At 27.1% G+C, this 16,224-nt stretch overlaps 1 protein-coding gene across 1 annotated transcript; it reads right to left on the bottom strand.

Annotated features, from left to right (window-relative positions):
- Positions 1 to 928: 928 nt before the first annotated feature.
- On the bottom strand, positions 929 to 9,579 carry LOC112591631 (DNA (cytosine-5)-methyltransferase 3C-like). The gene is made up of 7 exons (XM_025335506.1): positions 9,438 to 9,579; positions 3,140 to 3,217; positions 2,267 to 2,351; positions 1,880 to 2,116; positions 1,593 to 1,740; positions 1,247 to 1,482; positions 929 to 1,175 (listed from the first exon to the last, which is right to left on the bottom strand). The coding sequence occupies exons 2-7, from the start codon at positions 3,182 to 3,184 to the stop codon at positions 967 to 969; spliced, it is 960 nt and encodes a 319-aa protein (XP_025191291.1). The 5' UTR covers positions 3,185 to 3,217; positions 9,438 to 9,579; the 3' UTR covers positions 929 to 966.
- Between the last annotated feature and the right edge of the window lie 6,645 nt (positions 9,580 to 16,224).

The raw sequence follows: 16,224 nt of genomic DNA, 5'->3' as shown, positions 1-16,224 counted from the left end.
ATTATACATATATATTGCCTAATATACGTTGATCATAACACTTGAGTATATTATATTAATGTTATAGAAAACAACCACTAGTTATTGAATATTTTATTTAATACTTACCAATTCTGGATTAATAATTCTTAGTAGATAAAACTCGAGTTATTCACAAAACTCCTGATGGCTAATATATCCCTAAGTTTTCATAGTACAATATTTAATTGAGATTGTGAACCAATAAAATATACCGAGTGAAACATTATTTTAACCATCTTCTCTATTCCTTACCAACAGTTAAAATTATAATTCAAAGGACCTTGAATTACTTATATCTAATAGATTTCTCAAATCCAATACACAGTTTACTAACCTTGTAATGAAATTTGGATTATTCAATTTTTGTTAATATTATTAATCATTGTAGTTTTTATTTTGTTTCAAATTATTTGTATTGGAGAAATGAAATAGCATGTACAATGTTGCTTATGAAAATAAATATCATCTTTTTCATTTGAATCATAGTCGAGTTGTCAAAAATTTCAAATGACAGGAAACAGTCATGTATTTTTAGTAACAACTACAGTACATTTAGTGCTCCTTGATATATTTGTTAATCTTGATGTTGTGAAATTGTTGTTATAATATTATAGTTTACAACTAAGTGCATGGATTTCTATACTAGTGAAGTGTAGAAATATAAAAATATATTTAATACTATCATCAGTAGTGATTTTATGAAATGGAACGATTAGAGATATCATCTTTGATACTTGGATAGATACTTTATAAAATATTTATATTAAAAAATAGAAATTAAAGACTATTTAACAGTTAAAAAAAATTACAACATTTTTTAAATTTTATTTTAATCATTACTATCATATTAATTAGTATCTTGGTAAATTATTTATTTGATTGTAACAATACGAAAAAATTACAGATATATTAGTGTAAGGTCTCTTTATTGGTTAAAATGTAATATTATTTCTTAGCAAATATGTTTTCAAGTAAATTCAATAGTTCTTTAATAACTTGAACACTCCACGCTCTTCCTATAAGTTTTTGGCGACTTGCGATTGATAGATCACCGACATCTGTAAAATGTGGAGGTAAACCAAAGATTGCTTCAATCTCTGTTATATAAAGCCCCGTATATTGTCCGTCTTGACTTACAGGATTTCTAGATTTTCCTGAACAAGATCGAAAAAAACAAATTATAATTCTTTATTTGGTAATAATATTTTATAGATTAATAGTATACCATCTTGTAAACAACTCCTTTTTGAAGTAATGGTTCCAACTTTTTCTACATTAGCCCGTCTGTCTAAATTTTTTTCCAAATAATCTTCCAGTCTTGGTTCATCAGTGCCAATTTGGCCAATCTCCCGGGCATAAGACAGCTGTCTTATGCCCGGGAGATTGGACCAAAAAAACCTTTTTCGTCGCTGCGGGCTGTAGTGCAATGAATCGATAACATTTGGTTGACACTCGAAAAATCTGATATAAAAATAATAATTTATTATAATTAATTAATAATAATATATAATAATTAATAATTAATTTTTTTTTTAATGCACTACATGTTTACTGATAGTATTATTATTTACTTTGAAATGTATTCTTTATTCTTAAGTTCCATGCTGGCCACATTTTCAAACAACCAATAAAATGGCGTATTTTCTCTACGACATTTTACTTGCAGATAGTTCCATATACGGTAATAATCAAAGAATAATATACCGCTACCATCTGGATCTACAGTAAACATATTAAAGCTTTGTTATTCAATTACAATTTAGATATTGTATTTGCACTTGCGACTATTTGCACTCGGTTATTCATCATGCATTACAATATCACAGCGCTTATAACGTATAAAAGATATTTTAATTACCGTAAATGCCTCTTTTGCGAAAATTGACACTAGACAAGTCAGCACACGGCGAACCGCCAAACAGCAGATTTATCGGTCCGATTTGGTCTAACGTTTCATTGGTTATTTCAGTGACCGAACCCAATTGTATTATGTTGTCAGAAAAATGATACCTAGTTAACATTAACGCATCTCTATCTATTTCACTTGCATAAAATACCTCAATATCAAATCCTAGCTCCTTCAACGAATAATATCCTATAAAAAAAAAACACACACACACACGCATAATAAATAAAAACATTTTAAACGGATTCGTGTATATTGGCAGCGCAATGAACGTGTTTTCATATTGGTGTTAATTATTTGTAAATGTACGTGTAATAATTATTTTATTTTTGTCATTACCTGTACCAATTCCGTCGAAAAGAGACAATACTCTTAGCCGTGGTAATTTAGATGTACTTTTACTTGACGAAGGTACTGTTGTAAACTGCAAACAATAATAATTACGGTACCTTGATTTTAAGTAAAGTCTATGCAGGGTGATTCACTTAACATTTCCGCACTTTTATCTTTTATAATGCAGATATTCACAAAATGCAATTTTTGGAATTTTTAAGTAAATTTAAAAATTTTATTTTTGAATACTAGAGATTTTTTTTTCATTTCAAGTGTTCTGTGGCAATTCAATCTTTTTTTTAAATGAGAGCCCCCACTCGCCTTTATGACTCGTTTTTACTTTAAATTATTCAACAGACATTTTTTTGAAAATAATGTCATTGATCATTGACCTATTCAAAATACAAAACTAACAGCTTTTGAATATTAAATATTTATTAGTATAAAATTACTTAAATTCAGTAGCACGTATACTAGGATAATATTCTTAAAAATAATTTCACGAATAAATATAAAATAAACGTAATAAAGAATATTTTATTTTTACGAACTATAAAATCTTAATAGATTAATATGAATTACTAAAACATTCAAATAATCATATACTTCATATAATCATAAGCCTATTACATGACAACTCGGATTTCACTCGTTTAAATTTTAAATCAGAATTCGTATTCATTAAACAATATCTGCTGAATATTTAAAATGAAAAAAATTAATGGTTGCCTATGAAAAACAGAAAATAGTAAGTATTCATAATAAATGGTCTAAGCATAAATTTAAATTCCAAAAATCAAATAACTGCAATACTTGAGAAAAAATTCAGTGAGCACAGTCTTATTCAATTTAAAATATTTAGATATTACTAATACAAACCTTGTTGTCAGTTTTCATTTTTTTGAAAGATCGCTTACTAGCCATTTTTATTTGCGTTTAACTGGTGGGTACTAGATACTAAATAACAAATAAACAAGCGGCTGGTAATGAAAATGCGTTATATATGTACATCATGAAAATACAAAATAAAATAATATTGTAAAATAATTTTTGGTCCAGAATCAGAGTGTACGAGGAAATTTTAATATGAAATTATTATGTGCGTGTACTACAGTGTACACATTCAGGACCAGCCCCCTCGCAGTATATACAGCACACAACGCGCGTCATGCCTCCGCGCGATAACATTTATTATTATTATTATTATTTTGTAGACACGTAGTTTTAAAATAAATCGCCACCCTCGGCAACCAAAGGCACACACACACACAATAAAACATATACCTACCTACTATATAATAATATATTATATTATACGATAATAATAATAATAATAATTACAATAACATTACAAACACGCGCACACAATGTAAACGTTTTGGAAAACACAAATGTTATTGTTTCATATTTCCATCTTCTTTTTCGTACGGTACGCCGCGCTCGGCACGTGCCGGCCGGAAGGCCAGGAAGAGTCTAGTTACATTTTTATTGATAAAACCGACGAGCTTATTAGTATCAAACGACCAGATATGACAGCCGACGGCGCTTCTCCCACGCGGATCTCCGACGTCCGACGGGCCACGCGGCGCTTTTGTTGTTTACACACAAATTACACATTGCACTGCCGCTGCGCCGCGTCAATCATCGCGTACGTATCGTCCTATCGTATCTCACTTTTTTTACGGGCTGCAGCGTTTTTGGGAACGTCGAAAATCCAGCCGGCGAAATTCTACATCGTTCGATAATCACACCAGGCCACGCGGAGCACACGATCAACATGGTATACACACCAGTGTACAATATGATATTAACGGTTAATGGATATCGAACAACGATTTTATTGTTCAGAATAGCTGATGATGACTAGGGCTCGGGAGTTTTTGAATTCTCAGGTTTTATTTTTTTCATGACAATTAGATCTATTGGCGTTTTTGGATATTAAATCGAATGAGTGAAATATTAAAAATATTACATTATGTTGACATTTTCGATTTGATTAAGAAAATGAATACGGGCTTAAGCGATATGTACAAATATATTTTGTACGCGTCGTGAAAATAATTGAATAATTTACACTATATATTATATTATATAAACATTGAATATTGATATATTTCTAATTTGGAACATCAGCAGTTGACTCGGGTGAAGAAATTAGTACACGGGTAAAATATATCAAATTTACAGTTGGATTATATATATATATTAAATAACTCGATTTTTTTACCATGAAATATTTATTATGAATCACTAATATAAGAGCCCCACACCTACCTACAATTTTATTCGTACACTTGTTATTTTATTTAAATTAAATACAATAAAATGAATTTAAGTTTATAAAATATATTATATTTCTTAAGAGGACAAGATACCCGCATGTGTTGTCTCCGTCTTACAAGTGGATAACATGGCAAATTTTACGCTCAGCAGATCACGTTTTGCTCCGTTAGTTTAAAAATTAAAGTGAATTGAACTCTTATAAAATTTAAAGGTAAAAATATTATTTAGACGACCTCGTGGGCATTTTATTATATTTTAATTTTGAAGCGAGTTATAAGTGTTTTAAAATTGTAAATTTTATACATCTTAAAATACTTATAACTCGCTTCAAAATTAAAATATAGTAAAATGCCCACGAGGTCGTCTAAATAATATTTTTACCTTTAAATTTTATAAGAGTTCAATTCACTTTAATTTTTAAACTAACGGAGCAAAACGTGATCTGCTGAGCGTAAAATTTGCTATGTTATCCACTTATAAAACGGAGACAACACATGCAGGTATCATGTCCTCTTAAAATTTAAAAATATCTATGCTATAATATCACTGTTTAATCATTTAATAGTTTCGGTGCCTTAGTAGTTTAGTATCATTAGAATTTGGGATTTATACTTTATAGAATAAAATATCATTCAATTGTATTTAGCACCTACATTTTAAACTTATTCAAATAATAATCATTCTTCATACTGGACATGTATTAATATTTATTACCAACGTTACTAATTTTTTCATTCCTGACGATTTAACAACATATCTATAGTTAATATTTATTCATCGATTAATATACATTACTGTGGTCTGTGATGGATTTTATAAAATGTGTTTAATGCGTAATGTTTATTATTGATTAATTATTTTTATTATAAAAATTAATAATAAATGATCTATAACCATTTCAAACATTTAATAATTTAATAATGTAACCGTCATTGTTAATTTTAAAAATAGGAAAAAAGATATTATACAATATATTATATTTTACATTTTGTCATTTACGTTTTATTTATATTAGAAGATAAATGTTTACTACACACATATCTATTTATAATATTTTATAATACACTAAACCGAGATTCTTTTATTATCAACACTTAATTTTTCAAAATGTATTAACAGTTATAAAATATTACTCTTCCACAATTTCCAGTTGAAATAAAACAAAATATTTTTAAAAAATTAAATTTTTAATCATTAAAATTTTAAATTTTATACTTTTTTGAGAACATAAATTTATAATGAAAACGTTAATAGATTTTAGAATATTGGGTATTATTAGTGCTGGATAAAAGAAATCATAACAACTGGTTTTTCCATCATAACCCCAGTTAATAGTCAATACAAAAAACAACAATAATACTGGACTGAATACCAATTAGTTGTATTCTCAATGATCGGATTATATTTGTAGTATTGCAAATGAAACACGTATTGTAAAATTAATATTAATCGACTAAACTAAGTCCAATTTTAATTATTATTATTTTAAATTTAATAATAAACCAAATAAAAAATGAAACTTAAAAAAAAAATCAAAAAATAATATAATCCAAGTAATAATTGCATAATGTTCCTTAATAGTTAATAGTTAACCACCACGTGTAAATAATGTGATTATTTTAATTAATACTTAAATATACAACAATCAAAATTCAAAATCAAAAGAATTTATAACTTATTAAACATTCCCAACACGCAATAGTGAACGGAATTCATTCAATACATAGTTGATCAGAAAAGTAATCAAAGTTCAATATAATATAATGATTAACGACATTAATGAAAATAGCTTTAAAAATTTAACAACTACCCGTTCCGTATTTTAAAATCGCGTTTTTCTGTTCTTATGGTCGATAAATAAACTCAAAAATGTAAAAATTGTTAAAATGTAATGGTAATTTAAGTTTGTCAAATTTATATTATTCATAAGATGTATTTTTATTATTATTTATTTTTTTCTATATGAACCTATACTTAATTTTTCAAATAAAAATCACTTGTTATATAAAAACAACACGTCATCAAAATCGAATCACACAAGATTAAAATTATTAAGAGTGTTAGCCTTAGAATATATTCAACTGAAAACCTATATTATATTAAACTGTAGTTTATAAATATCTTAATAATACATTTTTTGATCTATTTGTAGAACTATTTTATTAAGTTCTATGGATGACAAGTTATATTCTACATAGATTTTCAACATTTATAAAAGACTAAAATAAATTTAAAACTATTATATATATATATATGTACACTAAAATCAATATTTTTATATAATATAAATGAGATAAATAATTTTGCATTTGTATTTTCTAGTTGTAGTGATTATCTAGTATCTAGTGTGCAGTGCGCGGGTACCTAATCGCTAAGTATGATAAATAATTTAATTAATTGGTACAACGTAAGTCGTGAATTGTAATATCAGTATCGATTAATTCGATTAGTATTTTTCTTTTCACGTCTTAATTATTTAATTTGTTAAACGCTTTAAGAAGCAGTTACGGAAAAAAAATCGACTGTAAAAAAATAAACTTTATTTTGTTAAATAGTATTTAAGCGTTAAGGCTCGTTGGTTGTAACATAATTTGGTATCAACATAAACATAAGGTGTGATAAAAAAATCTCGGAACAGATTTTTCAAATTTATTTATAAACCAATTAAAATATTGCACTTCAAGTTTGTAAAAAAATTTCGTTTGATAAAAAAATCAATTAATTCAGTTATCAAAATTCCGTTCTAAAAATGTATAATACATATTTATTTCAGTATACAATTTGTTATCAACAAAAAAAGCAATACCAGATCATTAGTCGAAAAAAGCAGTTTTTGGAAAAGAAAATTACGAATTTATAGCTCATGTTATAAAACTCATTCCCTCATTTCGCTATACCATGCCAAAAGGCAGTGGTACTGAAAATAGTTGGAAACCGGTTATTATTGCAGCCGCGTGTAGTTTATTATTGTTTACAAAAACAATAATATTGACAATGAACATTATTTTCATCGATCTTTATTTATATTAGCGTACTTTACGCAAAATGAAACCACATTGTAAGAATTGTAATTAACAAAGCCAAGAAAACGTACTATTTTAATTGTTTATTTTTAAATAATTAGAGGGAAATGTTTAATAAAATTGATGATTAGGTATTCAAGATGAAATTTTATGAATTAAAATCAGTAACATATTTATAGTTTAATACATAAAATAAAAAAATTATAAAATAAAATTATTATAATATATAATAATATTATATTAAAATATTATTATATTATATTATTAAAATATTATATTAAAATTATTATAATATAATATTTAATACATAGTTTAACTTACTGTAAAAGTGAAAAAACATAATATATCTAAACTGTATGTTCTGATCAAAACTATCAGCTTTAATGTTATTGTATTAAAGTGTGGCTTTATTTCAAGAAATTGCCGTAAAATTAAACAAATATTTATAATATTAGATATCCAAATTATGGTTATTTGTAAATTTTATTATTATTCTATCTACTAAACATAAATTCATATAAGATATAACAATTTTCAATCAACCATAGTCCATAACCCGCCGATACAATAAACAATTATTTATATATTGTTATTTAAAAATATATTATAGTCCATAGCACTACTAATAATAGAAAATCCCATCTACCCATTAACGTTGTTCTAAATATAAAATTATTAATAAGTTTAAATAATTTTGATGAACTCATGAAATGTTTCGGATTAAATTATAGAAGTAATCTTAATATTATTTAAGTTGAATAAATTACATTAAGTAAACTTTTCATTTTTAATGTAAAATGTTTATAAAATTAATTATACAATAGTTATATTATTATCAGATGCATACATCGTTAATAAGTCAATAAAACATATTTTAGTTAAATTTCATTGAATAAAGCGTTTTATTTCATATTGGAATTGAAATTAAAATAATTTATATACAATATAGTATATATTATGGCAGATTGGTAGTTATACCGTGTTATCTCCATCTCGCTAACTTAAAAAACAAAATTTTACATAAAAATAAATTTTACTCCGTAGTTTTTAATATTAAAATAAATCTATAAGGACAATCTTAAAGGTTATAAGTTTAATATTATTCAAGAGCCATAACATGTTTTTTTTTTTTGATAATTAAGTACAAGGTGTTTATGGGTATTTTAAAAAATTTTAATAATCCACTCCACGTGCGACGCGTGTATAAACGGATTTAACACAATGTTGGTAAAACGTCATCTTAAATTAATAAACTAGAAAACCCAGTAATTTATTCAATTAAAATGTTCCACACACAACTATAATTTGTAGGACCATTGAATATTGACTACTCATAATTTATTAGCATAAGTCTAAAATCTAATAATTGATGGAATCCATTTCCTCTACATATAATGCTATTTTCGTTTATTAAAACAACAATTTATACATATATATATTACACATATATTTGAATATAAATTATTCAAATTAAATTAATAGTTTAAATTTAACACTTGTATTTGAAATGGCCATATTGTAATAATAATCGAATTGGATTATTAATTTATTGAAAGATAACTTAGATCTGTCTCATTACAAATTTCAAATATTAAAAAATCATAAATAGAAATAAATTATTTAATTCATGAAAAAAATCATATTTTTAGAAAAAATATTAGCTAAGACTCGTACAATTAATATATTTTTTTATTATTTGAAATACTGTTAATGCAAAAATGTTTTAAATTGTACATATTAAAAAAAACATAAGTTTTAGAACCTTTACTGAGAATTTAAAATACCAATATTGTTCGTTTTGGAGTGAGTAGTTTGTATTTTAATATAAAGTTAAAAATGTATTATAAAAATTAAGATAAAATATAACATACCTTTGTAACAATATGTTTTTATTAAAAAAACTTCGTATTGCTTCGTACTTTGTAGGTAAACAAGTAGACAATTGCTAATGGTAGCTCGAAGATGGGACAGTCCGACCTCTCTGTAGAAAGAACAAAAGTGAAATGACAATTGACAGGCCGACTACTGACTAGTGAATAGAAACAGTTGAACTAGTAAGCTGCATTACTACAGTCTACATTGTCTACAACGCGGCTTCGCCACAGAGTCGGAATTACCCGATTAATTTAAATTTAGAATGTCGGCGCCAGACAACGACGAGAAAGACTTAGTCGGATATAGAATATTGAAAATGTTATTTAAAAATAATCAGCGACGATTCCAAACGAACTGCGGGGGATATTTGGAAATTCCTCATATTATAATAAATACTACATTATAATAATATATCGAAATATATTTATATTGTATGGGGGGCATGACGTGTGCTTATAATTTTATTATCTTGACTATGCACGCTATTAAACCGTAATCGTTGTGATTATCATTTAATGTCTATCTTAACATTAAATGCTCTATAATTGAAATATAAATAATACAACATATAGTATAACGTACTAAGATAGTGATCACTGATCAAAAACAAAATATTTTAATTTCATTCGACGTTGCATGTAATCTGACCATAATATTATTATTATTAAGTACTTGTTATTTTTTTTTACACATTATTATATGTTATTATTGTTTTCGTAGGAAATCGGATAAATTCTGACCTCTATCTATGGGCTATGGTAGTATAGTCTAAGGGTTCGGATTCTGTTACAAGGGTACGACTAACATATTACATTATAAATTATAATATTTACGTATATGTTTCATTGTTTCAAGATTGTCCATTACTCCAACGATTATTCTAATTGATTTTTCTGAGCTGTATAAACTGACAGTTTAGCATAAATGTCAAATCTCCAAAGTAAGACTAAATGTTTGACCAAGCGTAGGAGCTATGAAATATAATATGTTTATGATGACCAGATTAACTAACCGTTTTTGTGTGTATATAACACATTCCACACTAAGAATTGTATTTAATCCCGTGAAATTGAAATGCCTGCTGATGTTAATAGGTGTTCATAAGTCACTTGGACAAACCTTCTATAATATTAACTGTGTTGAAAACGTAGTTTGTGTTAACTGTTTATACTACGCGAAGTAAAATATTTCAAAAAAATAAAAATAATTTTTTTTTTTAAATATAAATATTGATTTTCGACTTTTTATAGCAAGACGATAATATTTTATTTCTAAGAAACGTCTTATTGTCGATGACATTGGAATAATGGTACTATTGATTATTATAAATTACTACAGCTATTATTATAACTTATAACTTATAAGTTATAACTATATAAAAATATAACAGTATTGTTGATGGTACAAATTACACAAAAACAAATTTTATTTATTCAAACAAAAAATCATTCACATTTTATTTATAATAAAATTATGATGCGCACAAATTTAATATTTCAGTATGATAGGTGCATCTCAATAAAAACACTGCACAAAGAAAATACAAACAGATTATATTATTATGAATAACCATATTTATAGACGGGCTGGGGCTTAAATAGTTAAGCGCGTGCTGGACTCTATTACTTACACATTTACACTGGACCTACACTTTGCCATGCTGCTGCCATGTACTTATGCTATTACATGTACATACGTTAAAAAACAAATAAGTGTTTTAATTACCCGTCTTATTTTGAACAATGTTGAAACCATTTAAAAAACTCTATAATAACTATAAATATCATAAACATTTGTATTTTAATAAATATTTGATTTCCAATTATTAGACTATCAAAAATTAGTAATCGTAATCGTTAAAAAAAAAAGTTTAATTTGGTAAAAATGGTAGTTGACTCTCCAATCGTCCCGTATTCGAATAACCTAACCTATTATTTATCTTTACTAATAATACTACCTAAATAATTTAAATTGGATTAAAAACATGTGATAAGTATCCAAGTCATTTCTCGGTATCAGGAAACTAGATATAAATAGGATCTACTAAATAATAGTAAAGAGTCCTGTGTATATTGTATACTATCTATTTCTATAATATCAGAAAAATTATCTATTTATTTGTTACACTATGACATCGTCGACATCCCTATAAAATAACCATTTTTCAGCGAATCAAAACACTATTTACCGTAAAAACTGTTTTAATGAAATTAATTTTCTATTCAAAGAAATAATAAACCTAATTTATCTTTTTATTTAAGTTCTATAAAAATAAATAAATGCCCAACAATATTAAAATAATTATTTTTCGTTAATTATGACATGGTTTTTTATTAAGTAGTTCTGATAATATAATACTGTGTAGTAGAATATAAAATAAGTAGGTAATGATATTATCTGTCTATAGGGCCAGCAGTTTGTACAGATTACAGATATCTGAGATATCTAATCTTACACGGAAATAATAAAATTATTACTTCTATACGATAAACTGATTAAGTAAAAAATGTATATCGTTTTCCTTGATTTTTATAAAATTAAAATCTATAACAATCTATTTTTAAGTAAACAATATCAGTTGACACTCGTACATACTACAGTATCACATATTGTAGGTAAAATCAAGTATAAAAAAATAAATATAAATATTAAATAGGTATCATGGTAAAAATTATAACGGCAAACGTCAAATACTGTACATATTCTAAGTCTCTAGAGTAATATTACTAATAATTACTATACAATATAATATACTAATCAGCAAGCATATTATATAGTATATTTTATGAGTTATGACTTATGACTAATGCTTACTCAAAAACAAGTCATAATAATATGGCTATCTATTAAATACTAAAAACACATAATAATAATTATTTAAAAATTAAAAAATACTAATTAAAACTTTTTAAATCATTGTGCCTATAACTAGTAGGTAGCATATAAGTTATAACATTCGATGCCTTGCTAAGAACGAACTTTAAATTCCTCATAGTATTTAAAAAAGATTAGGTTTAACTTACCAAATCTATAATAAATTTGACTTAAAAATCATTTTAAATTTATTAGAACTAATATTTTAGACAAGCAGTTTGCATTATTTGATTTATAAATAATTATCCTAGAAATTTTAAAATCAGAAAACTACCTGTTGACTGTTTGGCAATTTGTCTTTTAACTGAAACAACAAATCCAACGATGAAATTCAAAGAAATAAATGTAAAAATACATTTTATACTAGGCTAATGCCTAATAATATTATTGCTGTCGATAATTTTGAATCCAAAAATTTGTAAATAATTTTATTATAAATAGAAACAGTCAATGCAAGTACTCGTATAGTGTATACTGTGTATTCAAGTGTCGTTTCGTATAGTTCGTATCATAATATTATGTTTTTATTAGAATTATGATTAAAATACATTTATTTTTGGATGAATACACGTATAATGTTTATATTCGCGTTTCCTCCGCTATTGTGGCGTGTATGAACTTATTCAATGTTAACTGAAAATGCGCACGTACGATACGCACTCACGTGAAAGTGTGAAACGATCCTAAAAATGCATACTGGGATTTTTCCAGTGTCCTGACAAGCCAATACGCGTTTGCCAGTATTGTCAACCATGAACCGTTATATGGGCTACTATTTTTTTTATCATCTATAATAACTAATTAATAAGTAATAAAACAAATAACTAATAAACTAAAATAATTCAAATTGTAGTTTCAATAATTTTTAAATTTATTCATAATTTATTTACACGAGTATCTACATAATGATATATAAACAAATTATTAAATTAAATAATATAATATTTTATTATCAATTTTCATATAACTTTGGTCATTTTGGGTTTTGATATTCAGTATTTTAATAGAACGTTTGGAAAATTGAAATCGCGTATAAATAACCTGGGTGAAGACAGTGGAGCACGCAATAACCATCATGAACACGTCTTGTATTTTGGTAATACTAATATTCCTATATTATAGTAATAATTGTAATGATTTCCTGAACACGATTGATCTATTTATATTGTACAGTAAATTTTATTTATAAACTGTAAATTCATTAATCGTATTGATAATTACAACGGCCGGGATAAGTAATGTGTAATAATTTGTACTCAATAGTAATTAGTCATTAATTATTTTACCACCGCTAAAGCTTATACATGTAAAATAACATGTATATCATAAGTATTTTAAAAACTTTTAATTTTTAAAAATATTATTAAATTACTAAATAGGTATTTTGTGCAGGAAGAGAATAGCATTATTAACGTAATTGAACCACGGCGCGGTGATGATGGATGAGTGAAGATTGAATTTGGAAAAAAAAAGTGTGCAAGGGGTCAGTTAAGCCCTGGATAAAAATAACAGAAGCTTATTATATTGTTGTTATTGTTATATAATTCCGACGAGTGTATGCGACGAATGGGAGCAGGGAATTCTACTTCCGACTATAATAGATAGTATAACAGACTCGAGCGGGTAGTCAGGCGCGCTCCCTTTCGATTTCCGTACCTCATACATATTCATTCGTGCTCGTGGCGCGTACGTCATAATGTGTAATACGATTTTAGATTATGTATAATGTAATGCTCTCATGTCAAATAAATTAAATATAATATGAGTCATCTATTGTATTATCAGTATATTACGATAGAAATTCTTCCGGGCCCGGCGTTCCGTTTTCTATGACTCCATATCGTTGACAATAACGGTTGCTATCGGATCTAAGATATATCTACCTACACAATTAATGTAATAAAATATTACGGGGAAAAAAAAACCGCACTTGAAGCGATCGATGGATTTTCAATTTCGTGAACAAACAAAATCGCTGAGAATCCAAACGAGTAGGTAGGATAAAAATAAACCGCAACCACCGCGAATAGGAATTAAAAAACGAAAAAAAAAACACGATAGATATTAAGCGCAAGCGTTTGTCAGTGTATGTGTGTGTGTGTGTGTGAAGTGGTATATTATTGTGCACAACATATAGCCGTCATCGATGTTTGTACGTTGTTTCACGTACCTATATAATAAACACACACACACACACACACACATATATATATATACGTCCTACACAAGTGTATCGTGTTTGTGTGTGTGTGTGTGTGATCAGTGGGGTTGAGTAGAGCCAAGGTTGTTAAAAAATTTAATGTGTATAATATATATATATAAAAAAAAACCCGATACCCGAAGAGGCCAAAACAAATACTTAACTGTATTGTGCGAAGAGATCGCGGCGAGTGTGGGGGGGTAGGACATATGGTAAACGATATGGGGACGCGAGAGCAAACAAATCGTGTGCATGTGCGTGTATTATAGTCTCCCGTGGTTCTGGAGCGTATAATTGAAATTAATCATTTCCCAGTTCGATGTTCGGGGGAGTGCGTGTATTCCCAGCCACTGCGAGTTACGTTACGACAACGACGACGTCGGGCGAATAAATAAATTCTACGAGGACCGATATTATTTCCTTTTTTTTATACGTTCGTACGTTGTTCGTGTAGAGACGGATACGACGAATCTACGTGGTGCGATATAATTAATGATTTCCGCGCGAGCGTTGTGGTCCAAATTGGCGCAGAATAAGTTTGGCGAACGAGGGCCAATGATAATGATGTTCCGAGACCCTCTGTTTACGATAGCGTTCAAAATCGTACAATATTATGCTATAGATTTTTTGTAATAACATTATAGATTAGTGAGTTGTATTGTTATTTGTTATTGTCGAAGATTGGATGTACCAATGACGGTTTTTGTGAATTTAAGTATCTAATGCAATAATGCGTGAACCATGGACGACGATTTGTACATACAAATTATGATAATAATGAAAACATTTGTTGAGTGTTATTGGGAACACCGACGTTAAATTTGTCAATATTCAATGGAATACATTTTTCTGGCTATCTTCGCCATTCTTTAAATTATTAACCAACACCGATTGACCAATAACACTTGTCATTTATAATTAATGTGATTTGTGACGATAATAAATTGATAACGTAAATGTGTAATGGTACAATATGTGTTAACTTTATATATGTATATGTTAAATGAATACCACGTTCACTAGGTAGGTATTTATCTAATATCAATACTGGCAAGTGGTAACGAATTCCAATGTATATAATTCTGTTTAGTCAAAGGATTTCTGTCTCAACTCTCAATCGCAATTCAATTATTATATGTAGTATAGTTGGGACAACTGCATAGGTCCTAAGACTATATAGATTTAAAGATCAAGCGGCGCCTTCAGGAATTGTATTTTTATTTGTATAATTCATCGGAGTCTTAGATGAGGAGGATAAAAATTAAAAGGGTACTTGCCTCGGGTACCTTTTATAAAAGGCACCAAATCATAATATATTTATCATGTTCTATTTTATGTACACGAGAGTATAAAACACCAATTTTATATTTTGCACCGAGTGTAAAAAAATCTAATAACAGTGATTGTCATAAGTCATCATACTCTCGGGGTTATGAAATCATCATATTTTTAATTAACAAGTATATTTTTGAAAATTTTTATTCTTAACACCATAGTTTTATTTTTTATGATTGTTAGATTATAATTAAAAGTTGTTGTCTGCTTACGTTAAAATTAAATATAAAGGAAATTTTTAATAATAATTATTATCATCATTCAAATTATGTATTAACACTACACTCTATATACATTATACACATAAGTTGATGCGAACATTGATTCATTATCAAAACACAAGATGGAAATATACTATATTATAATATATTACT

This window comes from Melanaphis sacchari, unplaced genomic scaffold (assembly GCF_002803265.2).
Source record: "Melanaphis sacchari strain LSU unplaced genomic scaffold, SCAv2.0 Contig13_pilon_pilon, whole genome shotgun sequence".
Lineage (NCBI taxonomy): Eukaryota > Metazoa > Arthropoda > Insecta > Hemiptera > Aphididae > Melanaphis > Melanaphis sacchari.
Note: the sequence above shows the minus strand (reverse complement) of the source record. Positions and strands in the feature narration are given on the sequence as shown.